The 26,285-nt window shown below is 51.1% G+C and overlaps 2 protein-coding genes across 3 annotated transcripts in view; one reads left to right on the top strand and one right to left on the bottom strand.

The window, feature by feature from the left end:
* PTTG1 (PTTG1 regulator of sister chromatid separation, securin) overlaps window positions 1-26,285 on the top strand; it is a 373,674-nt gene that overhangs the window by 247,382 nt on the left and 100,007 nt on the right. The gene's annotated exons all lie outside the window — the stretch shown is intronic.
* Window positions 1-26,285, bottom strand: part of CCNJL (cyclin J like) — a 47,245-nt gene that overhangs the window by 2,804 nt on the left and 18,156 nt on the right. Inside the window, 3 exon segments of the mRNA XM_059699098.1 lie at window positions 180-339; window positions 1,861-2,163; window positions 18,786-18,999. Of these exon segments, the coding sequence (XP_059555081.1) occupies window positions 180-339; window positions 1,861-2,163; window positions 18,786-18,999 (677 nt within the window).

Raw genomic sequence — 26,285 nt, forward strand, 5'->3', positions numbered from 1 at the left:
AGAAGGACCAACTCCCCAAACTCCAATTCTATCAGGAATCACCACGGCCCACATGACGTGAGACACTAGCAGGGAGACCCACCATAAGCCTCAGACTTCAGGAAATCGCCTGAACCGGGCCTCAGGACAGGTGGAACCTCAACATTTCAGAAACCTGGAAGGACTGAAGGGGAACTTACACCAGCAGGATTTCGATGCATGTGCTGAGATGTTCCAGGGAGTAGTTTGAGATCCTCTGCAGGTCTCTGGTCCAATAGGGAGAAAGCTGAAGGCAAATTCTAGAGGCCCCAACGCAGGCTGCAGCGACCACAGAAGGCTGGAATTTGTAGAAAATATGATCTGAAAGAGAAACAGAGGCAGTCAGCGTCATAAAGGCAAGCCTGGAAGCCCGGTGCCCTGCCTGCCTTGTGCCCCCTAAATCGGTAGACAAATGATTAGGTTCAAGGCTATTCACTGCTGTGACACACACACACACACAAACTCTCTCTCTCTCTCTCTCTCTCTCTCTCTCTCTCTCTCTCTCTCTCGATGAAAAAGTGGAAACAGCATGAAGTTCTTGAATCTTAAGCACCCTGGCTCTCAGTCTGGGACTTCTGATGTCAGCCTGGGGGCTGCAATGGGTTTGCTGATGGGCTACAAAACATTTGTCCTTACTTTGGCTGTTAGGGGTGAATGACATGTCATTTCAGAAGCTACTTATTAATAACAACAAAGCCTGCATCCCCGAAGGCACTCAATAAAAATCTGTTGAATAAATGAATGTAGGAATGAGTAGCTATAGTAGTTTGATATTCCTCACTCAAATTGGCTTTACTGAAGTATGAATGACAAATAAAAACAGATCATGTGAATAAGGTGTACCATGCGATGCTTTCGTATAAGCAGACCCCATGAGATGATCTGAGAAAGCTTAACGTCCCACTAGGATATTCTGTGACTTGGCCTGTACTACTTATATGCAAAGGCAAACTGTTGAAATCCCTACAATGTTCCTGAATGATACTCGGTTATCGGTGCATTGTCATGCTGCCTTAAGTTGTGATTTTCAATGATTTCAATACTTGCCTGTTATAGTATGAAATTAGTCAAGGTGGTATTATGGTTACAGGTACAGTCAGTCACAGAGTAAGACTCCCCAGGTTCAAATGTTAGCAATGACCCTAGGTAAGTTACTTCACCTCTTGAGCATCAGTTGAGGAAACTGAATAGCAGAAATGACTTTTATGTGGAGTTGTTGGGAGGTTCGAATGAGATAATGTATGCAGCGCACTAAAATAAGGTGCCAGGTACACCGTAAGCACTCATGCTGGATATCACACTTCCTGATTCTGTTACACATGACAAATTTTGGTTTGCGGTGGGTTACTGGGTGGCTGTATCAGTTGTATTTCTGACCCAGTATTTCACCTAACACCTAGATTTTAAGACACTGGGAAGAGTGAGATCTGAATACCAGCCCCTAAACAGGGTAACTGAATTGCTAGAGCCGACGTAAACACAGCCCCCTCCCCCACCCATCTGTGTGATGACAGCTCTTCCAAACTGACCTATCTGCACATCTGTCCTATTTAGATCATCTGCAAGTTGCAGGTTACCATAAGAAACACTAACAGGCGACCAGAAGGTTATAGAATACCAGTCGCCTGTAATAGGCTGCTATTTCTCTTTTACACATGACTGGTAACATTGGGTGAATCCTTGTTCCTTTCCTGTTTATCCCTCGCAAAGTGGGAGTGATCTGGGTGGATGGGCTCGCGTCGGTAAGAACTCCCGAGATGAGACATGCATGCCTCTTGGTGCCACCTGATCCTGGCCCCTGGGTGGTGGGGGAGGGGTCACAGGTCCCGACACTGGGCCCACCTTGCAGGGTGACCTCGAGGAAGTAGTGGGCATACTCCTTGAGGCACTCTTTGGTCTTGCGCGCGCAGGTGGTGGGCCAGCTGTGGCAGTGCTGGTCCTTCTGGCTGACGGAGGCCAGGAGGTAGTAGTCCAGGAAGTGGGCGGGCGTGGGCAGGCAGAGGTTCCAGTTGAAGGCCGCCAGCAGCAGCAGCTCCGTGCTCAGGAGCTCCTTCTTGGTGAGGCTGAAGTTCTGGCTGCTCAGGATCCTCGTACTGTTTATCTGCTCCAGCTTGGGCACGTTGTCTTCCTTGTCCTCGAATTTACCTGTGGGAGAAGCAGAGGTCACCGGACGACAGCACTGGCCTGCACCCAGGAATTTAGTAAAGATCCACCTTCAAGTGCCGGGACGGTGCCGGCAGAGAGGATAGAGAACCAAAAGGCCCTGCTGCCGCGCGAGTACGAACATAGACACTGGGCCTGTCAGACCTGGGCTCAAATCCCCAAGCCACCACTTCCAGCTGTGTGACCAGGCACAGGTATCCCACCCTCTCTGTGCCCCAGTACTCTCATCCGTAAAGTGGAATCTAGACCCCAGAGACAATGACAAAATGCACTCCAAAAGTTCAGAACAGCACATGGAACACAGAAGGTCCTCACTAGCAGTCAGAACAGCGAGGGCCTGAGGAATGAGGTGGGCTCTCCCGTCTGCTCGTAACTAATTCACCCCAGGAGCAGCGGTTCTCAACCTATGGGTCGCGACCCCTGAAAATACATCCTGCATATCAGATATTTACATTACGATTCATAACAGTAGCAACATTGCAGCTATGAAGTAGCAACGAAGATAATTTTATGGTTGGGGGTCACCACAACATGAGGAACTGTATTAAAGGGTCGCGGCATTAGGAAGGTTGAGAACCACGGAGAGGGTCAGGCCATAGTCACAATGACCCTGCCCTCCCCCACCCCTCCCCAGATGTGGAAAAGCCCTTCAACAGCTCCCTGTTGTTCTTAGGACTGAGTTTAAGCTCCACCCGTGGGTTTTTATTTGGGGTGCTCTCAGAAACAGAGTGTGGGAGGTGAGCCTCGGAAAGACTGGTAGGTGGGAGAAGACAGGAAAGAGGAGAATCCCCTAAGGGTCCTTCATCAAGCGCATCACCACTGTGGACGCCCGGAGCCGATCCCTACAAGGAATTCCGAGGAACAATGTAGAACCTGAGCCTTGGTCAAGGGAACGCCCAGCGGGCATCCTCAGGACAGAGAAGCGGCTGGTGGCCTTGGGGGTCTGGCCCACCGAGGGTCGAGGTGCTGGGGCCGTGGGTGGGAACTGGCAGCCTCCACTGGGATAGGCTCTGCAGGTGGGGCTGCGGGGGACCTCCCGGCCTCACACCCCTCACGCTGGGGAAACTGCTCACACCCGGCTGGAGCCTCTGTCACTGCAATTCTCTGAGAGCACCGTGCTCTCCTTGTCTACGAGCCTCGTCTACCCAGCCGTCTGGTCTCGAGTTCCCTGCCCCACCCCCTCCTCACTCGGCCAACCTCACCTCGTTCTCCACCTTCAGAGTCACTGCCTCCTGGAAGCCTTCCCTGACCACAGTCCCCACGTTCTGCCCGACCCCCCGTCAGACAGGAAGCCCTGCGTCCCAGCCTCGCTCGGGTCACCTGTGGCCCCCAAGCCCAACCTCACTGGGTGCCGAGCAGCTGCTGAGCGAGTGTCAGAAGAGGCAGCTGTGCTCAAGCACACGTCTGCCAACGAAGGGAGCAGCCAACGTGTCTGCACACCTGTGCACAACCGCCGGCACTGCCGACCCAGTTCTCACGGGGCTTTCGCGCTGCTCAGGAGAGATAAGGAGGGAACCACCACAGGCTGCCCTGCAGCAGATGCGACAAGTCCTCAGCAAGGCTCAGGCGATGTCACTGAGAAGCCTGTGTGCCCATCTTCTTGGCGAGCCCGACAACACCCACTAAGTCAGCGGTCCTCAACCTGTGGGTCGCCTAAGACCATCCTGCATATCAGATATTTACATTGCGATTCGTAACAGTAGCAACATGACAGTGATGAAGTAGCAACGAAAGTAATTTTATGGTTGGGTCACAGCATGAGGAACTGTATGTAAAGGGCCAGAAGGTTGAGAACCACTGCTCTAAGTGGACGAAGGTGGCATGACACCAACCTCTGGTCTCGGAGAGGGAGGAGCTGAGCGAGTGGAAATGCACAACACGGTGAGGAGCGGAGAAGACTGCCGACCGCTTCCTGAGCGGCTTACACCCCATCTCCTTTCGGAGCCCTCTCCATCCACACACGCGCCTTCCCTCGCCGTCCATGTAGGGGCCGCTCAGGCAGGTAAAGGCAAGGCCCAAGGGGGGAAGAGCCTCTAGCACAGCTAAAACCCTGGGGTGGGGCCTGGCCTCAGCCCATGCCCTCCATCCCAAGCACAGGATCCAGCTCCATGGAACTCAGACCCTCCTCCAGCTGGGAGTGTTGGTCCCCTCACCTACCTTATCATGGGTCCTCCAGAACTCAGTTCATTTTTTTTAAAAAAAATATGTTTTGATTGACTTTCAAAGACAGGAAAGGGAGAGAGAGAGAGAAAAGCATCAATGATGAGAGAGAATCATCGATCGTCTGCCTTCTGTATGTCCCCCACTGGGGATCAAGCCTGAAACCCAGGCATGTGCCCTGACTGGGGAATCGAACTGTGACCTCCTAGTTCATGGATGTTCAACCACTGAGCCACACAGGCTGGGCTCCAGAGCTCAGTTCGGAGGCCACTGGATGTCACCAAGGCACTTCTCACGCTCAGATATTAATTGAGCATTAATATTCCTGGGCAGCAGGTCTAAGCCTCATGAGGACAGAACCATGTCCCGCCCATTCCCTGCTGTGCCCCCAGGTCCCAGCTCAGTCCCCGGCACACAGTAGGTACCCAATGAGTATTCACTGAGAGAAGGAATGCTTGTCTCTTGATAGTGAAAATTTTTAAAAAATATATATTTTATTGATTTTTAACAGAGAGGAAGGGAGAGGGATAGAGAGTTAGAAACATCGATCAGCTGCCTCCTGCACACTCCCTACTGGGTATGTGCCCGCAACCAAGGTACATGCCCTTGACCAGAATTGAACGTGGGACCCTTGAGTCCGCAGGCCGACGCTCTATCCACTGAGCCAAACCGGTTAGGACTGAAATTTTAGGCCATTTGAATTGTCCTCTAATGAGCTCTATCTGTATTCTCTACCTTTTTTCTTATAATCATGTATCTTTTGTGCAATTTAAAAAGAAATATATATAAATTTTTTTTAATTTTTAAATTATTACTATTTGTGTGTGTGTGTGTGCAAAATTGTCAATGTTTTCCTGAACCTTGTACTGAACTACTCACAGGCACTCGACACATAGGAGCTCTTTCTTCCCAGCAGCAGAAGGAGGCGTGGTGAAGGTCACAGTACCAGCAGAAACATGCCCTGGGCTGGGGGTGGCATTGCTGGCAGCCAGCAATCTATTCCGACTGGCAGATGCGCTCAATCAGATTAGTGTCCTCCCGGCCCCTGGTGCTTTGCAAACCTTTCAGAGCTCTGCTTGTTCCCCAGCCACCAGGCCCAAGAGGATTACCCGGAAATGGAAGGGGCCATGATTACGGAGGAGCCTGACTGCACCTGCTGCTTCTTGGGGACCCACCATGCTACAGGCCAGGCCAGGCAGAGGGGGGTCTGAATCCGCAGTGTGCTGGCTCTGAACCTAACACACTAAACTCCACAGGCCTCCACTTCCCACCAGGAGCACGCCCAGGTGCAGATGGAGTGGCCATGCGGAGTGGAAAGAGCCTCCGTGCCCAGCACGCAGAGCTTCCCCGAGCCCCCGGCTGGAGTCCTAGGCTGGGCTGGGCACTGTGCTTCGTGCTCGACACCCACTGCATCCCCCCAGGTAGGTTCTGTTCAGACCCCCAGAGACTCAGAGACAGCGCTCTGAGAACTCGACTCCACACTTGGGAGCGACCTCACAGCCCCGGCTCTTAACTGCTGGCCAGCCGCCCCCAGCTCAGCGATGATTCCCCAGTACCAAACATTCCACAGCCAGAAAAGAGTTTATGAGTTTCCTGGTGTTGCACGTGCCTGACGGACATTTCCTCCCCTTCTCCCATGACTGTGAGTGGGGCCGTCCTTTGTCCCCAGAGCCGCCGCCACCAAGCGCTGCCGCTCGGTTGCCTGCTCCTGACCGACAAGACAAACGGCACCGATGCCTGGAAGTCTTCGGCAGGCCCCCCAGGGGAGCATGGGGGACAGAAGTCTGTCTTTCCAAGTCAGACAAGAGCCACAGACTCTCTTCAACTTGTTCGATGTATTTGGAAAATTTTCAGATCCACAGAAGATTTATGAATTGAGATGACCCTTCACCCCGATTCACTAATTGACTGATGTGTGTGTGTATGTGTGCGCGGCACAAAAGTGTGTATGTAAATACTGGTTCTGCTCAATCATTTCATGTGAAGTTGCAGATGTGACATGCTTCCCTCCCCCTCTCCTCCCATACTTCAGCATCTATCCTGAGGTCATTTTCCTACATAATCATAATGCTATTAGCAATCCCAAGAACACCAGCATTAATGCAATAACATTTCCTAATATTCAATCCATGTTTGACTTTCTGCAAGGGTCCCAAAAATACCTTTATAATTTTTTTTTTAAAAAAGATACAGGATCAAACGAGGCTCACATAGGGTCTTGGATGATGGATGATTCTCATCACTGATATTTTTATCTCTCTCTCTCTCTGAAATCAATAAAGATATATTTAAAAACACACACACACACACACACAAAAACAAACAACTCTTTGGATTTTTGTAGTTATCAGAGGGCAGAAGGGTGCTTCCTACTCATCCCCATAGGGGGAACTGCTCACGCCTTCAGCTGACAAGAGAGACAGATTATAAGCAATTTGATGGCGAAGCCAGGAAACTACTCCAAGGCCAGCCCCCTCTAAAAGGCTGTTTTACTTTGCGAATGTCTCTAGTCTCATTCTCTGTTTTTCATGACACTGACTCTTTGGATGAATCCAGGCCAATTGTCTTGTAAAAAAAAAAAAAAAAAAAAAAGGCAAGACCGGAAGACTGGTCTCCTATTCTAGACTGTCTGATTGCGGACTGCGGGCTCGACCCCCCAGTAGAGGGCATGCAGGAAGCAACCAATCATCATTGATGTTTCTATCTCTCACTCTCCCTTCCTTTCTGAAATCAATGGAAAAAAAAAAAAAAAAAGGCAGAGAGTCCACACAGCAGGATGTGAGCTCCAGGGGGCAGGGCAGTTGCAGGCCAGGCTCCACCACAGCCCTCAGGCAGCTGGAAGCCCAGCAGCCCCAGGGAGGGGAAGCCTCAGAGGACTGGTTTCTACGCCCTACACAGCACACTCTGCTCATTCTGCTAACAACCCCGGGGCTGGCAGTGTTTTTCCACATTAATCAGAAGCTCAGAAAGGTGGACTTGCCCCCTCATCCAGCTGGCTGGTAAGGGACAACGTTAAAATAAGTCTGGCTGTCTGCTCCATGAGGGTGGGGCCACATCTGTCTTCTAGAACATTCCAGGTCCCCTCCACCTAGCACAGCCTCTGGCATAAAGTTAATACTTTAAAAAGCTGCGGTTTTTTGGGTGGGGGGTGGGGGGATTTAAGTGAATGAATAAATGGCTCCAAAAGGTCAGAGTTTTCTAAACCACAAGTAGGACATCTCTTATAGTCACGAGGATCCCTGAAATCCCAGTGTCTCCACAAGGAAATCCCAGGGATGAGGGGGTCAGGCCAGTTGCAGCCCCTCCCCATCTAACCGCCCTGCTCCCCACAAATACTCTTGTCTTCACCTTGCCCTCTGCTCATGCTGTCAAGTCAATCAACCCCAGAACTTGTCCACTAAGGGGCTGCATGTTCAACAGGACTTGGTTTCCAATAAGAGAACTGAAGTGGAAGAGTGAGTCTCCACCCGTATACTTTCTATAGTAAAGGATGCCCAACGCTGCCCAAACCAGCCTGGCCAGTGCTGCTCAGTGGTTGAGTGCCAACCTATGAACCAGGAAGTTGTGGTTCCATTTCTGGTCAGGGCACAGTTTCTGGCTCAATCCCCAATAGGAGGGCATGCAGAAGGCAACTGATGGATGATTCTCATCATTGATATTTCTCTCTCTCTCTCTCTCCCTCTCCTTTACTCTCTCTGAAATCAATACAAATATATTAAAAACACACACACACACACACACATACACACACACACAAAAAAACAACAACAAAACAACTCTTTGGATTTCTGTAGTTATCAGAGGGCAGAGGGGTGCTTCCTACTCATCCCCAAAGGGGGAACTGCTCACGCCTTCAGCAGACAAAAGAGACAGGTTTTAAATCAATTTGATGGGGAAGCCAGGAAACTACTCGGAGGCCAGCCCCCTCTAAAAGGCTGTTTCACTTTGCGATGCAGCACAGAGGGGCAGAGCGCACTCTGGCGATGACCATCTGGGCTCTAGGAGGCTCGGCCACCTGCCAGCTGTGTGGTCTGGGGCGAGTCTCCACCTCTGGGGCCTGTGCAATGTGGACAGAAGCAGACAGAACTGTGGTGAGGATGGCATGAGGGCTCAGCGTGCTGAGGAGGGTGCTCAGTGCTCAGTGCTCAGCAACACGGGATCCAGCTCAGCTTTATAAACCTCCGCTCGGTTCAGGACCAACTGAGCCATCACCGTCACAGGCGCAGACAGTTCAGTTTCCAGACAGGATTTGACTGACATGGGAGAGAGAGAAAGTCAGGGACAGAGTAGGCAAACCCTCCAGCAACGAGAGCATTTTCATGGCGGTCTTCAGGGAAGGGAGGAAGCTGTGAAGACCAAAGAAGTGGGGAGCAGGGAGCATCCCCCCACTCTGGCCTGAAACACCTGCTGCAGGAATGACAGAGATCTCTGGCCACCCCAGGGATCTGAAAGTTATGGAGTGTCCTGGAGAAACAGGCCTCCAATCCCAGGCTCAGCTCCCTGCCCTCCTCAGGAAACAAAGAAAAGGCTCCTTTACTGTGCCTCACTCCTTCCTCTTAAAAGTAGGGCTGTCCTGTTCGAGGCTGCATCTTGGGAATCTGGGACACAGTAGTCCTTGACAGATAATGAATGAATGAATGAATGAATGCACATGTCTGACAGGTGGGATCAATTCCTAAGTACAACTTTGGAAACAGGCTACAGTTGAGGTTGCAGGTCACGTTTTCCTTCGAGAGGAAGCTGTAAAAAAATGCCTCCCAGGTCAGAGGTTGCACTTGGCCAGCTGGGTCACACACACTGGCTTCCCTGCTGGCTTTGAGGGCTTCCCTATCTCAGGACGGAGCAACTGGTGCGGTGACTTCACATGGTGGCCCCGGCAAATCGCTGACTCCTCTGTGCTCTGCTTTCCACGGGACCCAGATAATTTCACTGACTGCCTAAAAGCAGGGGCTGTGGGCCCTGGCCTGTGTGGCTGGGTTGGTTGGAGTGTCATCCCATAAATGGAAAGGTTGCAGGTGCAATTCGTCAGGGTGCATACCGGGGTTTGGGTTTGGTTCCAAGTCGGGGCATGTAAAGAGGGCAGTCAATCCATGTTCTCTCTCACATCAGTGTTTCTCTCTCTCTCTCTTTCCCTTTCTTTCTCTTCTCCCCTCTCTAAAATCAATAAGCATATCCTCAGGTGAGGAGTAAAATAATACGTAAATAAAAATAAAAGCAGGGGCTGTGGGGCAGGGGGCACTTGTGATATAAATGGTTTGGAGCATTGGAGCCAGGGTCGAGCCAGGGCTCTGTGCGGAGACAGAGTTGCCTCCTGTTAGGAAGTCACTGCTGTGCAGAATGTTCACGCCCAGCTCCGTGGGGGCTGCTCTGGACCAGACGGGGCCGTGCATCCAGGAAGAGCAGAGAGTGAGTCCTCTGGGCAGTGCCAAAGGCATGGGCATCACAGGTCCCGGGCCCCTTTCTTCCAACCTCTGCTGGGAGCAGGAAAAGGAAGAGAAGAGGCGATCTTGGCTATTCCCGTTAGGAGGGAAGCCGCTCCAGACATGAGACCCGGTGCTGAGGGCTAAAGTTTCCATCCAGGTCAGCTACCACGTGGCTCCGAAAGTGGAGCCAGGGTCCCCCAGCAACCTCTCCACTGCGGCCGAGTCTTCCCGGTGCAGCCATGTTAGGAAGTGATCTGCTACGGCAAAGGCCACTGTTGTACAGTGGCTGAGAACAAAGGCTCAGGGACAGCCCGGCCAATAAAAGGAGGGGAAAAAATCAGTCTTGCAAACAAATAAAGCAATACTTTAAAAAATACAATAAAATATATGGTATATATTTTCTGTCAGGCCAGTGTGGCTCAGTGGTTGAGCACTGACCCATGAACCAGGAGGTCATGGTTTCCATTCCCGGTCAGGGCACATGCCCTGGTTGTGGGCTCGATCCCCAGTGTGGGGTGTGCAGAAGGCAGGCGATCAATGATTCTCTTTCATCATTGTTGTTTCTACTTCTCTCTCCCTCTCCCTCCCTCTCTCTGAAATCAATAAAAACATATTAAAAAAAAAAACCTCAGGGACAGCTCCGTGGGTCCCCATCCTAGCCGTGCACCCTGGGGCCAGTTATCGAACTTACAGGGTCTCAGTTTCCTCCTGTCAACTGGGGGAAATAATACTGCTTACTACATAGAATTGTTTGGGGGATTAAATGAGTAAATCCATGCAAAGAATTCAGACTACTGCTTGGCACATAAACATGCATTAAACATTAGCCATTCCATGATCACTGAGGCCAGAATCTGTCCTCCTCCCTCAAACTCTGATTATATATTTAAAAACGTACTGAGCTTGCAACTAATTTTTCTTTTATTCTTTATATTTTTTTCTATATTCCAATTTTCTACAAGAAATAAATATTACTCTCCCACTAAGGAAAAAAGCGTTTAAATTTCTCAGGAGACAAGAAGCAACTGAAGGGACCCTAGAAGCCAGAACTGGCAGAGTAACTGCAAAAGAAGGTTCTGGAACGTGGGTCTGCCCTAGTCCAAGACTATCCTGGCATAAATCTGCTTTACAAGTGCCCACAGGTCAGGAGGTCTCAGACTTTCCTAGAAGAGTTCCAGAAACCCAACGTGTCAGTGACAAAGAAGAAACTTCCTGTCTAGACACTGAAATGCTTATAATTAAAACGATGACTTCGGAGGCAGGGAGAGGCATGCTCCTTGAAGACAGCCTCGAAAATTCAGGCAAACACCACTACCCTAAAAACAACCTCTTCCCTCCTCTCCCCTCCCAGGGTGTGACAGGCTGGTGTACTTCCTTCGGGTCTGCGAGGGGTTTTAAACTAGCCGAGGTTGCCTTGCTGGGACTATCACAACCAATGCCGACGGGGCCGTGGGTGCCCAGCGAAGGGTGGGCTGTCGTGACCTGGGGAGTGACCTCTCCACCGAGGGGAGTCCCCTAGGTGAGGCAAGGATGAGTCATTCACTGGAAAACCCTCTGGGTGGGTCTCCCAGGGAACTAAGGACCTAACGAATAAGGACTCCAGGTTCCTCCGCCACGTCAGCAAGATCAGGAGAAGGGGTATCACGCAACCCTGGGCGTGTGTGAACAGGGGAGAAGGTCCTACAAGACACAAGCATTCACTACAGATAGAGGTCAAGGTTAAAGCGAATAAAAAACAAACAAAAACAAACTCCCAACTCCAGCAGCCACACGGCATGTAGCACGAAGAGCAGATAGGTGCCTGACGTCAACATCCCAGTCATCTTCCCGCTAACTGGGTGAGCCAGGCTGTTCTCCTAACAGGAAGGACACTTAGGTTTTTCTTAGAAGGGCAATTAGCTTATTCTTGGCATGGACTCAGAGACCTGTGGGCAATGCCTGGACTGAAGGCTGCTTCTTTCAGACAGTGACTTGGTCTGTGATGTGTTCCACTGTCTTCTGGCTCAGCACATAGTAGGCACATGTGTGTGAAAAGAATCCTCTTCGATGACAAAGACTGTATACGTTCCTTCCATTCACGGCCGTCTCCCCGGCGCTGAACACAGCGTCTGGCATATAGCAGAGGCCAAATAAATGTTCTTGGATGATTTACCTGTGTGGGGTCAAGGGCTCCTGAACACTGCATGTTCAATGAACTCATGCAGGTTAAGATCCCCAACCCCCTACACACACAAAAAAACTCAACAACCCTGAGAGCCCAGAACCCCAGGCCCTGGACAAACAGGTCTGGGCAGCAGACTTGCTAAGACAAACTGCACAGTTTCTGAGTTTCCAGCCCAGCCAGCTGTCTGACAGGCACACACACAAAGTCCTCCCCCTCAAATAACTCTGGGCCTGCCAGTCTGCAGAGACGGAAACAGGAACTGGAAAATCACCATGTCCTCGCCCGCTGCGCGGTAACCCTGCGGCCCAGGGCCCGGATCTGTGCAGCGTGGCCCTCACGTGACGGACCACCTTTTCCAATCCGCCCTGTGCTGGGTGACCGCCACCGAGATGCCAGGGAGGAGAAGCTGCCCCACCGATGTTGCAGCAGCTTTCCGGGGAAACAGTCAACGACTGGCACATTACATGCACGCATTCAACATAAGCCCTATCCTGACTTTGGAAACGTGAAACCATGGCCTGGAGGAAATGTATTCCTCGGGGGGGGGGGGGGGCACTCTTATGAGAGTTAAATGATCTCCTGCACGGGGACAGCCACATTTCCTTGCGGATTTGGGTTTAATCCTGCAAGCAAATCTCACGCTCTGTCTGAAATACACCCCTGGAAAAGGCCGCCCAGTCAAACCACCCCGCTGGCAGGTGCTGCTTACAATTAGTGCCCTGGAGGCACCCCGAGCATCCCCGAGTGGAGGGCTGGTGGGCTTAACCTCCTGGGGGAAGGAAGGCAGCGCCCTCCTTCATCCTTTCTACCAGGAGGGATTAAGACTACTTTCAAGTTTCCAAAATCTCCACCAGGTAGTCCCATTCTGCGCCTCCGCCCAGCTGTCAAAGAAGCTGCTTCTCAGAAGCAAGTTGTCAAATGATCAAAGCCGGGGGACAGAAGAGGCAGAGAGGGGAAAAGGAGGGATGCAGGGGGCGGTGCTGGGGCGGGAAGGTGGGTTACTGGGAGAAAGACAGGCCCAGCACACAACCACCCAGCAGGCAATGGCTTTCACTGGAACCCGCCCTACGAGATGTGGCTAATAAGTTCTGGTTTCAGGAGCCTTCAAAGCAATTAGTCTGGGAACGGATTCCTGGCCCGGACATCCCAGACCGGATGGGGCAGAAGGACAGAACGGGAATGCACTCCCCAGGGGAGCACAGAAGAAACGCCACCTGTGGACACTGGGGAGGGGCTGGGATGCGGAAGGGACAGCACCCCCCTTCTGATAGTTTGTTGTTTAGGTGGAAGGCATGGCTCCAAATCTCCCACAAATTAAGTCGAATTTAAGAAAAAAAGGGATCTCATCAGTGTCGGTTTTGTTGCAACCTCTGCAAGGCATCTTAGCACTAGCTATCCAAATCTTAAATGCACACACCACTTGATCCAAACAATTCCACCTCCGGGAATTTGTCTCACAGACGTACTCACTTAATTGCGCAAAGATACAGGAGAAAGGACAGTTGTCATACTATGTATAGCAGTAAAAAAACAATGTCCATCTAGATGTCCACTGACAGAGGGATCATCAAATGGGCGGCAGTGTTTCTATTACGGAACACTCTGCAGTCAAAAAAAGGAGGAAGGCACCCTAGAAGGTTTAGTTCAGTGGTTAAGGCATCGGCCCATGTGTGGGAAGCAACCAGTCCATGTGTCTCTCTCACGTTGATGTTTCTCTCTTTGTCTCTCCCCCTCCTTTCCACTCTCTCTAAAAATCAATGAAATAATATCCTCGGGTGAGGATTAACAAAATAAAAACAAGGTATGTAAGGTAAATCCACACACACTGATGGGAAAGATAGTCTCTAAAGAAAGCACTGTAGGTGTTAACCCAGTTGTGTGACATTTAGTTGATTCTGATTATTCTCAATAATTATGTTAAAGTCTCTACAACACTGAGCTAGTGAATACTGCACACACTCCTAGGGGGAGATACAGGGTCAAGTTCCTGAGAGAACTCTGATCACAATTATCAATACACTAGAGGCCCAGTGCAGAAATTTGTGCACAGGTGGGGTCCGACTGGCCCACCCCAATCGGGGTGGATCATGGCCAGGCTTGTTGTGGGGAGGAGGGGATGGTGGGAGGTTGGCTGGCCAGCCTGCTCCGATCAGGCCTGATCAGGGCCGGCTGGCTGGGGGGAGGGGCTGTGGGCGATTGGCCAGCGGGCCCCACCCCCGATTGGGGTGGGGTGGGGCTGTTCAGGGGTGGAGCCAGCCATGGGGAGGGGCTGTGGGTGGTGGGCTGGCCAGCCCTGCCCCCCCCCCGAATGGGGTGGGGGGCTGATTGGGGCCAGTGGCCTGAGGGAGGGGCCATGGGTGGTTGGCTGGCTGGCCTGCCCCTGATCGAAGTGGGGGGGGCTGGTTGGGGTTGGAGCTGGCTGGGGGTAGGGATCACAGGTGGTTGGCCAGCCGGCCCTGCCCCTGATCGGGGTGGGGGGGCCAATCTGGGGTGGGGCCAGGTGCGGGGAGGGGCTGCAGGAGGTTGGCCTGCCAGCCCCACCCCCTATTGGGGTAGGGGGTGGCAATCAGGGGCGGGGCTGGCCAGGGGGAGGGGCTGCAGGAGGTTGGCTGGCTGGCCCCACCCCCTGATTGGGACGGTTTGCTGGCCACAGTGGGCATCATAGCAACCGGTCGTTCTGGTCGTTACGGCATTACGGTCGCTGGCTTTTTATATATATAGATGACCTTGTTTTGTGTATTTCTGTGTAATATAGCATTGATTCATTATCATGGAACTCACAGCCAAGAGCACTATGTAACTCATGCCTGCACAGAGCTTACTGAACATACATATTTTCTCCAAATGGCACACCACAGCCTTCTTGCACTGAGGACCACAGAGAGCAGCTCAGCACTATGATGGGGGGGGCGGGGGGGGATTTTAAGTAGCAAAATCACCAACAAGCAGAAAAATGAGACCACATGGCACCAAACAGACTGAGAAAAGGACTTAAATATGAGAGCTGAGACAAGAAGCAGTGGGCTGCCTCGTTCCATCTCAGCTGGGAACACGCAAGCTGGGCGCCTCACATGTTTTGCTGCTTTGCAATGTCCCTGAATGGCTGCCGGAGTTCTAGGCGTGCTGGTTTTGGGTTTAAAACTGAATTTCAGTGAGTAGGCGAATTTGCAGGTACAGAATCTTCAAATCATGAGGCCTGACTGTGTTTGTATATGCTCAGAACATTTCTAGAAAATATAATAGATCCATTTTGGAAGAAGACACAAGAACTTGCTGCTCCCAGAAGTTATCTCTGGAGACTGGGATAGGCAACAGATGGCGAGAAAGAGAAAGAATGAGGAAGGGAGAGAATCTGGCAATTTTGTTTACTGGGCGGTTTCTATGGGTATAATATGAGATTTAGCCCCTCCCATCCCTGTAAATGAAAATAAATTTTCCTAATTATGAAAACACATAAGTATATCTAGGACAGGAAAAATACATACCACACTGTGGAAATAGGACTATGGGTTTTGGAGGAAACTAATTTTTTATAGTAGGTAGTTCTCTACCTTTTGTTTTTTTTACAATAAAAAGATTTCTCACGCTTCTTATATCATAATAATAAGGTCTTACATTTAAGGCCATGCTATCCTAGCAAAAGGCCACTGGTCCTGCTCTTGCCCTCTGGCTTTCTCCCACCCTCTCTCCTACCTCTAGCTGCTTCCTGCCTGGCGCTAAGGATGCAACACCCCGCCATCTCTGAACAGCAACAACCAGGCAAAAGCAAACCTCCAAGTTTACTGGAAAAGTTCAACACAGAATTACCAGTTGACCAGCACTTCCAATTAGGTTTATACCTAAAAGAAGTAAAAACAGGTCTTCAAACGAAACTGGTACCTAACTGTCCACAGCAGCACTATTCTTAATAGCCCAAACGCCCACCAACAGACAAATGGATAAACAAAGATGGTACATCCATAAAATGGAACAGGATTCACCCACAAGGAATGAAGTACGGATACCTGCTGCAGTACAGATAACCTTGAAAACGTCAAGTGAAAGAAGCCAGACACAAAAGGCCACATACTATATGATTCCTTTTATGTGGAATATGCAGAATTGGCAAATCTGCATGGACAGATAACAGATGAGTGGTTGCCAGGGACTGGGAAGGAACAGGAAGTGGCTGCTTAATGAGCCCGAGGGTTCCCTTTGGGGTGATGAACACGCTCTGTAAGGAGACAGAGGTGACAGGTGCACAGCCATGTGAATGTACGAAGTGCCACAGGATCGTACACTTTGAAACGGTTAAAATGGTGAGTTTTATGTTGTGGTCTGAATTTTACATCAATTAAAAATAATAAAAACAAAACTCTGAGCTGTGTGGCCTTGGGCAAGTTACTCTGCCTCTCTGATCCTATAGAATGAGGAGGTGACACCACGACCACACAGGCTGCTTGTGAGGATTGCCTGTGATGTGTGTGTAAAGTGATGGGCGCAGGACTGGGTAGGCAGGTAAGCAACGAAGCTGCTGTCGCCAGAATGGCAGGATGATCTCACACTGTCCCAATCAACTCACCTGAAAATTGTGGGGTTTCCATATTTTCAAATGATCCTTTTAAATATATATATTGATTTCAGAGAGGAAGGGAGAGGGAGGGAGAGAGAGAAACATCAACGACGAGAGAGAATCAATGATCGGCTGCCTCCTACACGGCCCCTACAGGGGATTGAGCCCACAACCCCGGCCTGTGCCCTGACTGAGAATCGAACCTTGACCTCCTGGTTCATAGGCTGATGCTCAACCACTGAACCACGCTGGCCAGGCTCAAATGATCCTTTTAAACAACAACAAAAAAGAGTTGGGAGAGGGCTGCTGTATGAGATGAAAGATACAAGGAGTCTACTCGATTTATAATATATTTCTAGCTAGACTATTTTTAGTCTGTCCTGTATTAAGTAGGGGAAACCCAAACAATTAACTCAGATATGACAATGGGGTGGCTTTGCCACTGGTCCACCATGGAACAACCTACATGCTGTTTCTCTTTCCACCTCCTTCCATAGGCCTATAAATATGGGTCCTAGACCCACCCCCGTTTTATGGGGCAGACGAGCCTGTATACAGGTGAAAAGGTTCCATCTGTGCACAGGCCCTTGTCTGGAAGCAGCTCCCAAAACCTGAGAACTGACAGGTGGGGGCAGGAAGAACTGTGGCTCCTCTTATCTATCTGGGAATTATTGGGTATAGAATTCGCAGAACTTCAAACGCCCTGCGGCAAGGTGACCCGCCTTGGGGCCGACAGTCAGTCCGCCTGGGGAGAGGGCAGGGAGGAGTGAATAGGATTTCAGGCTGTCATGGAAACTTTTCTTCCCTTGGGCCTCTGAGCATATGGCAGGTGTCCTGAAAACTCCCGTCCTGCCGCCCCAGGCTGGCTGCTGCCCTCAGACATGTGGGTGGGGGCGTCTGCCTCTCTGTCTGCAGGGCCCCCTCCATCGGCCACGGCCCCAGCAGCACAAAGGAGTCTCCAGTGTGCGCCTCATGTGTCCCGGCTCCCCAGACAGTCGCTGGGGGAGAGCCTGCGTGGTCCCATGGAAATCTAAGTCCCCTGCCCCCGGCGGGCCTCGATGCAGCCCACAGATCACAGACAGCGGCAGGCCAAAGGCCACGGAGCAGGCTTCTCCTGGGCCGCCTGAAATGCGATGCCCATTCTGCCCTCCGCTGACAGGGATGTCTCACACGCCCCACATCTCCTCCCAAGACCAAAGAGAGCTGCATGCTGATGGGGACTTTGAGGCAGCCAACAGGGTGGACTCAGCCAGGCTGGCTCCTCTGTGTAGCATGGGAAACCCAGCTGGCTCAAGGCAGAGAAAATCACGAATCGGGAAGGCTGTGAGCCCAACGCAGCTAAAGGGATGATAAACAACAGCAGGTGGAAGGTGCCAGTGTGGAAAACAAGACGTAATTTTGAAAAGTCTAAAGCTTCTGGAGCTGGGTGCCCGTGCCCGTGCCCGTGGGGGTTCATGGCAGGCTGCCGGGAGCAGACAGAGCCACCGGAGAAACAGGAGAAACCGGGTGCCGTCTCCTTATGGCAACAGCAGGACCCAAGGGTGGGGGAACAGGACAATCACATATTGTGGTGGAAACTGTAAAATCGGATTGAATTTTAAGGGGAAAATACTAGATGTCCAAGGAGTGTTATGATGGCCGCTGGCCACCTTGGGGCATGTGCTCCGCTGTCAGTCCACCTGTGTCTATACTAAGGGCAACCTGGAGAAGTGTGGAAGCCCAGCTTTAAAGAAACCCTCGCTCCATGATGTCATTTATCCCACAAATATGCATGTTTTTGAGGCCTTACTATGTCTCAGGCTCCCTTCCCTCCCCGAAACTCACTGTTTAATAAGGAAGTGGGTGTTAATTAAAAGTACATGGCTCGATCCCCAGACCGGTGGCTCAGTTGGTTTAAGCGTCGTCCCATACACCAAAAGGTTGTGGGTTCGATTCCCCCATTGGAGCACATATTGGAGGCAACTGATTGATGTTTCTTTCTCACATTGATGTTTCTCTCTCTTTCTCTCTCCCTCCTCCCTCCCTCCCTTCCTTTCTCTCTTAAATCAATAAAAAACACATATCCTCGGGTGGGGATAAAAAATGAAATAAAAAATAAAAGATCAAGATGCTAAAATCCTTATCGCTTAGCCTGGTACATTACAGATGCTAAAGAAAATATTGATTATTACTAATAACATTAGCTCCCATTCAGCTGGGATGAGCAAAGAAGACGTGCAGAGACCACAGAGACATACAAAGACCTGGGAGCACCCAGGCTCACGGAGGAGGCGGCCGCCCAGGGGAAGGAGCGGTTTCCACGTACTTGCGAGCAGGAGGCAGGAGACCGCCACGGCGTACAGCTGCTTGGAGGTGGTGATGTTATAGCGATCCAGGAAGTGGTCCAGCAGGTAGACGGCCAGGTGCCGGGCTGTGGGGCAGAGCTGGCAGTGGCTGCTCAGCAGGGTCAAGATATCCACAAAGAACCGCCGGCTCTTCAGGAGCGGGGAGTGGGCCCGGAAGGCAGGCAGCTTCAGTTCCTGGAACGGGCAGGGCAGAAGGGTGGTCAGGGCCGCCTCCCGAGAGCCTCAGATGTCCCAGAAAGGTGAGAGCGCGGGCCTGCCTTCTGGCTGGTGAAAGGGCACCCTTTCCCTCCACATCCTGTTCGCGTTCCTTCGAGTCCCAGGGTGGCAGCCCCTCTATTCCAGGAACTCCTGGACCGAGCCCCATCCACCCTCACTGAGCACAGGCTCAGAACGTGTCAGGGCCCTTCCCAATGACAGGGGCCAGTGAAGGAGGCAGCCGGCTCCATTCCCAGGGAAAGGATAACTCCTAGAGATACACAGGCCACAACAGGATATAGGAGACCCACATCTGAATTCGGGTTCTGCTGCCCAAATAAGCTGTGCCCCCCGGTCACCTGTCTTCACCCTTGTTTCCTCCTCAGCAGCTGAGGATGACATGGAAGATACATATAAAGCACCCAGCACACAGGAACCTCTCAGGGTCCACGGCTTGATTCCCTCTGTGGCTGGGATTGTGAGAGACAATTTAAAAGAAATTCAATGTACAGCCCTAGCCAGTTTGGCTCAGTGGATAGAGCATAGGCCTGTGGACTGAAGGGTCCCAAGTTCGATTCCAATCAAGGGCACATGCCCGGGTTGCAGGCTTGATCCCCAGTGAGGGTCTGTGTAGGAGGCAGCCAATCAATGATTCTCTCTCATCATCATTGATCTCTCTCTCTCTCTCTCTCTCTCTCCCCCTCTCTTCTTCTCTGAAATATATATATGTATAGATATGTGAGTATATATATATATATATATATATATATATATATATATATATATATATATATAATTCAACGTACAACAGCTGTTAAAATAATAGTACAAAGAACTCCCAAATACTCATGTACAAAAAGCACTGAGCTATAGACTTTAAAAGGGTACATTTCATGTTATGTGAATGATATCTCAGTAAAGCTGTTATGAAAACCTAAGATGGACACATCACCCACTCGCAAGGAGTTTATGGGCCGGTAGGAGAGATGGTGAGCAACTAAGACATTGACAGAATTTGTGGACTAGGAAGGAAAGCTCTGGCCACGGTGAGAAGGCCCATCTTCTCTGAGGACTGGGAGGTCTACCCTGGGAAAGTGAGGCTGGAATTGAGATGCATGCTGGGATCTCTTCTCTCCTGGCTGTGCCCCCCAGAGAGCCTGACGCCAAAGCACAGCTCTCTCTCGAGCCCAGAACTTTGTCATGGAAAGTGCTCAAAGCCTGAATTAATTAGTTCCTTGCCTTATGTTTACTTAGGAAGAACCTGAGTTTGAAATAGTCCTATAACAACACTCCCCCACCCCCCGCCGGCTCTATTTAACTAGCACCAGATCCGAGACTGGGAGTCTTTTAGTGGATCCTTCTTTTTTTCAACCTTTTATTTATTCATTCATTTATTTTATAAGCCTGGAGAGAAGCTTTTATCCCAGCTTAATTTCTTTTTGATATATGATTTCCAAGCATTTTCTCCCATTCTGTGGCTTGACTTCTTTGGGTATTCTTCATCTTCATTATTTTTAAATATATATATTTTATTGATTTTTTACAGAGAGGAAGGGAGGGGGATAGAGAGGTAGAAACATCGATGAGAGAGAAACATCAATCAGCTGCCTCCTGCATACCTCCTACTGGGGATGTGCCCACAACCAAGGTACATGCCCTTGACCGGAATCGAACCTGGGACCTTTCAGTCCGCAGTTCAACGCTCTATCCCCTGAGCCAAACCAGTTAGGGCAGTGATGGCGAACCTTTTGAGCTCAGCGTGTCAGCATTTTGGAAAACCCTAACTTAACTCTGGTGCCGTGTCACATATAGAAATTTTTTGATATTTGCAACCATAGTAAAACAAAGACTTATATTTTTGATATTTACTTTATATATGTAAATGCCATTTAACAAAGAAAATCAACCAAAAAAATGAGTTCGCGTGTCACCTCTGACACGCGTGTCATAGGTTTGCCATCACTGGGTTAGGGCCATCTTCATTATTTGAATTTATTCAGCAACCATGGGACTTCAAACTCCCATCACCCCAGTGTGACTGAAACATGGTGAGGTGCCCAATAACTATGAATGAGGAACTGAAAGGAGGTAGGGGGCGGAGAAAGGAGGGCAGACAGACAGCCGTGCAGGGGTGAGTTCTCAGTGCTCAGGGCGCACAGAGGAAGGTGTGGTGGTCTGCAGAGAGCAGCAGGTCAGTGGGGACTTCAAGCAAAAGAGATCTATCCAGCCAAGGTTTGGAAGGACATCTAGGACTTGACCTGTTGAGGATGCAGGAAGGAAAGAACGCTCAGCAGGACAAACAGCACCTGCAAAGCCACACAGGTGTCCCATCTGCGAATCTAGAGCACGTGGAACAACCAGCCAGGCGGGGTATGCCCGGACAAAGCAGGCTGGGAGGGTGGCAGGGTCCCAGCTTGCATGTACGGCTAAGATATCTGTTCCATCCTGAAGGTAACAGGGAGTCATCGAAGGGTTTAGGGCAGGGTGTCCACGGGGATAGAGTGGCCAAGCATGATCTCTCAGCCAGCCTCCTCCTGGGTCATGGCCTGATAGCTAGTAGTAGCAGCCAATGTGAGGCCGCAGCTCCCCTCAACAGCAGTCCGCCTCCCCACCCCTCGAGCTTGTAGGCTACTGGTGCATTTCCTCTGAGCCCTATGGCTTTAAGGCTCCTGACAAGAAGCAACCACAATCTCAGATTCCTGGGCTCTGTCCCAGCAGCTACTGGAAATCAGCCAAGTGAACTTCGGCCTGGCTGCACTGCCCTCATCGAGGCAGTTCAAAGCCCCAAAACATCAGTCAGATATGCAGCATCCTGACTCCCCTCCCTGCTCAACTCAGCCAGGCTTAACTCTTTCTGGATATTCCTTTGTGCCAACTGGGAGAACAGAGCTCAAAGCAACACACTGTCAGTCTTCCCTCTGTACGCTTCCCTGGGGAAAGGCCTGAGCAGATTCTCACAGGAAGCCATCGGTGCAGAGAAGCAAAAGCTATGGACCTCCAGAAGGGGCAGCAATGCATGTCAAGAAGGGTGAGCAGGCAGGGCTTCCTGGAAAAGGCTAGTCTCAAGAGTAAGCAGCATTCTGAGAGCCAGGCAGCTGCCTGGGATGCTCTTCATCCCCATTTCTGCTCGTCCCTCAGATGCTGGTTTAATTGTCCTTCCTAAGAAAGGCTTTCGACCGCTCCTCATTCCCAATCAGGCCCCCTTGTTCTCTCTCTTAGCACGCTGTTCTCCAATGTCAAATATTTACTTACGTTTCTCTCCCTGCTTAACTCTAGCTCGGAGGAGCAGGGGCCATGCCCATGTTGCTTACACCACTTGCCCAGTGCCCAGGATGTGCCTGGCACAGAGGCAGGTGCTCAAAAAATGTTGGCACAGGGGAAAAAGAATGAATAACCATGAAAAGGCATAAAGGAAATGTAAATGCATATTACTAAGTGAGAGAAGCCAATCTGAAAAGGTTACATACTCTAGGATCCCAGTTATAGGACATTCTGGAAAGGGCAAAGCGATGGAGACAGTAAAAAGATAAGTGGTCAGAAGCTGGGCGAGAGGGAGGGATGAACAGGCAGGGCCCAGGGGATTTTTAGGGAGTGAAGCGTCTCTGGATGATGCTATAATGAGGGATACATGTCAGGATACATGTCAGTAAACATTTGTCCAGACCCACAGAATGTACACCGCCAAGAGTAAGCCCTAATGTAAACTTTGAGGGACAATGATGCGTCAGTGTAGGTTCATCAATTTTAACAAAGGTACCACTCCGGTGGGGGATGTGACAATAGGGGAGGCTCTGCAGGTGTGTGTGTGGGGGGTATATGGCAAATCTCTGTACCTTCTGCTCAATACTGCTGTGAACCCCAAACTGCTTAAAAAACGAAGTCTACTAAAAAAAAAAAAAAGAATACAGCGGCATCCCTTCCTGTACCAAATACACTCCTTCCTCAACATGGGGTGGGGGGGGGAGGGGCAGCTTGGCAGAGATTGTCGAGACAGGCAGTTCTGTGGTGGAATCTCACCTCCACTATTTACTAGCCTGGGCATGTGGATTCCGAACCCCAGTGTCTTCACCTGGAAAATGGGGGTCGTGCTGCCATGCATGTGAAGCCTTAGCGGCCTTTCCCGCAAGCTGGGCAATCAGCCCTCAGGGAAGCTGAGGTTTCTGCCTCTGTCTGGCTCTGCTCTGGACGGTGGAACTACCCTTTCTCCCTGAGGGCGTACGGCTGGGCCCGGGGCCTCCGCAGGCAAGGAGCCCTGCCTGTCCCCTCCGCAGAGCTCCCAAGCCACAGGGAACTAGGAGCCAGGAGCCTCGGCTTCTTCCCGGCACTCAGAGGAGGGCGATTCTTTGGCAGGTGAACAGCAATGCGGGACGCCAGCGTGCTGGTCCTGTTTTGTTCCCGGGTCCAGCTGGTCCCTTCCCTAACCCAATTAGGGGGGAAGGCATTCATGACAAGGGCTTTGCTCTAAGCAGCCGCCTTCCCCTCAAAGCACTCTTGACCTGAGTCAGCTTGAAGGCCACGGCAGCCGGGCGCACGAAGCAGCCCCTTCCGCTGAGCAGCCTGGATTCCAGAAACAAAAGAGCAGCCTGCTCGGGCGGGCCGCCTGGAAAGCGCTCCGGGATCAGGCAGGCACTTGGCAGGCGCTCAGCAGCCAGCGGGCGGGAAGGGGGCAGGAACCAGCCAGGCAGGGTGACCTTCCTCTCAGTGTGGCCAGCAGAAGGCTGCGGGGAGGGCACAGATGAAGAGGGGTAGAGCGGTGGAGGGGCGGCAGAGGTTTCCTGACTCCCTCCCAGGCTGCTGGTCCTTTATCACCTGAGTCACACACAGGAGAGCCTGTGCTCCCAGGTGAGCAGATGACCAGGCGGGGCCCCAGGGACAGGTGGCGCTGATGGAGTTTGGGGGTGGAGGTGGCGGGGGGCGGGGAGATCCAACTTTTGTTATATCAGTAGTTTATTTCATTTTTTAAAAATAATAACAGGGTAGAAAAAATGATTAGATACACACTGGAATGTTAGCATTGGTTATCTCAGAGCACCGGGACCTCGTGTGATTTTTACTTTCATGCCTTTCAACACTCTGGATTTTTTAAAAAATATTTGCTGTATAACCACTTTATTATTTCAATGACTGTGTTTCCAGTTTGAAAGGGAAAATGGAGAGAGAGGGACTAGATATGCAGGCACCCACCCACCGTATTAAGGCCAAACTCAAAATGCATCCCAGCTTCCCTTCAACCCCACATCATCCCTTCCACAAAGTGAACCCTGTAATGGTAACAACCCCACTGTGCTACACATCCGTCATCCTCACAAGCCTCAAGGGCGCCCAGGGTTCGGCCCAGAAGTAGTCCTTTTCTTTTTACTAATTATAAATTATGTGCTCAGCTGGCAGATTTTCAAAAGTGGCAAATAACAAATAGCACTTATATTCCCCCACGCAGAGAGAAGCCCTGTTGCAGAGAGAAGTACTGTTGCATTTTATGTGGATTCTTCAGATACTTCTCTGGGCAAACAAGATGGGTCCATAATCTACAAGGGGGGTAGGCACATGGGAACAATGTTTCAATGGCGGCCTGGCCTTTCCCCGTACGGCTGTGCCGTGACTTCACCAGACCCCCATTTTGGACATCGGGGCCGTCTCTCTTCCTTTGGGTCTCTGTTCAGGCCGCTCATCAGCACCCATACGGCCCCACAGCTAGCAGTTCCTGTTGACCGAAGTGTCTGCCTGTCTATTAACTGTTCTCCCCACTCCCCCCAGGATGTGACCCCCACTTCTCTCTCCTGGTCCCGGCTGTACCCCCGGAACCAGCACAGTGAGGGCTACTGAGTATCTGTTGAATGGAGTGTTTTGCATGGTGAACACAGGTGTGACCCGAGTAAACACCTACGGGGGGGGGGGATCCTCCCTCTGCCTGTGGCCTGCTATGCCCTCTCTCCCCCAGGTGTCCCCTACCCAGCCCTGCAGCCTTCCCCCGGGCAACCCACAGGGAGGGGGAAACTGGCCCCTGAAAGGGGAGCCCTGGCGTTCCCGAGACCAGAGGAGCCCTTCTGGGGGAAAGGAAGGTGGTAGGAGTCAAGGCAGGCTAGAGTCCTTCCGAAACCACTCTTCTGGCCCTGGCCAGTTGCTCAGTGGTTAGAGCATCAGCCTATGAACTGAAGGGTCACGGATGGGATTCCTGGTCAAGGGCATGTACCTCGGTTGCAGGTTCAATCCCTGGCCCCTGTTGGGGCATGTGTAGGAGGCAACCAATCGATGTGTCTCATGTCAGTGTTTCTCTCTCTCTCCCCTCTTTCCCTCCCTTCTACTCTCTTAAAAAAATCAATGGAATGAATATCCTCAGGTGAAGATTAAAAAACAAAAATAAACCACTCTTCTTGCTGCCCAAGATCTCTCCCGGGAGGTCCAGAGCAGAAAGGGGATGGTCTGAGAGGAACAGCACTCTGAGAAAAGCCAAGGACAAGTGAATCACGACCCACATGAAAGCCCAAAGCCAGCTACAGACAGAGGGGGAGGGGCTGCCTGGAGGGCTTCCGAGGATACCACTGTCCCCCTCCCTGCCGTGTTGACCTCAGCAGAGGTGGCCAACACTCCACACCTGTGCTGGGCTCAGATGCACCTGGGAGTATGGGCCAGGCCAGCCCAAGTACTGTTCAAAAGACCCCGAGCCCACAGCCTGGACTGCCGGGCAGGGACCCTGGCCAGACACTGTGGTAGGACAGATGGGGGGAAATTCAGTGTGTGCTCTTCACACACAGGCTCTGCCGGCTTTTTGAGGCTGACCTCAGAGGAGTCTGAAGGTCATGTGGACTCATATTAGGGAAGGAAGGGAAGTCTTTATTTTAACCCTGGGTATCCTGCACTGTGTTTTTTTCTAATTGCCTCACTATTAACCCACTCTTCCTTCAGATCTCAGCTCAAAAGTCACTTCTGAAAAGAGTGTTTCCTGGTTATGCCCCTATCAGATACTCCCCAAACATCAAGAACTTTTCATCCATCCATCCATCATTCATCCATCCATCCACCCACCCACCCATCCACCCATTCACTCACCCATCCATCCACCCATCCAGCCATCCACCCACCCACCCACCCACCCACCCATCCATCCTTCCACACACCCATCCACCCATCCATCCATCCATCCATCCATCCATCCATCCACTGTTCTTCACCCTCGATAATACACATCATGAGGGCAGGGACAGGGTTAATCTTGTCCAGCTCTGGGACCCCCAATACCTGACACAAAAGAGATGTTCCATAATCAC

Source organism: Myotis daubentonii, chromosome 5, assembly GCF_963259705.1.
Source record: "Myotis daubentonii chromosome 5, mMyoDau2.1, whole genome shotgun sequence".
NCBI classification, from domain to species: Eukaryota; Metazoa; Chordata; class Mammalia; order Chiroptera; family Vespertilionidae; genus Myotis; species Myotis daubentonii.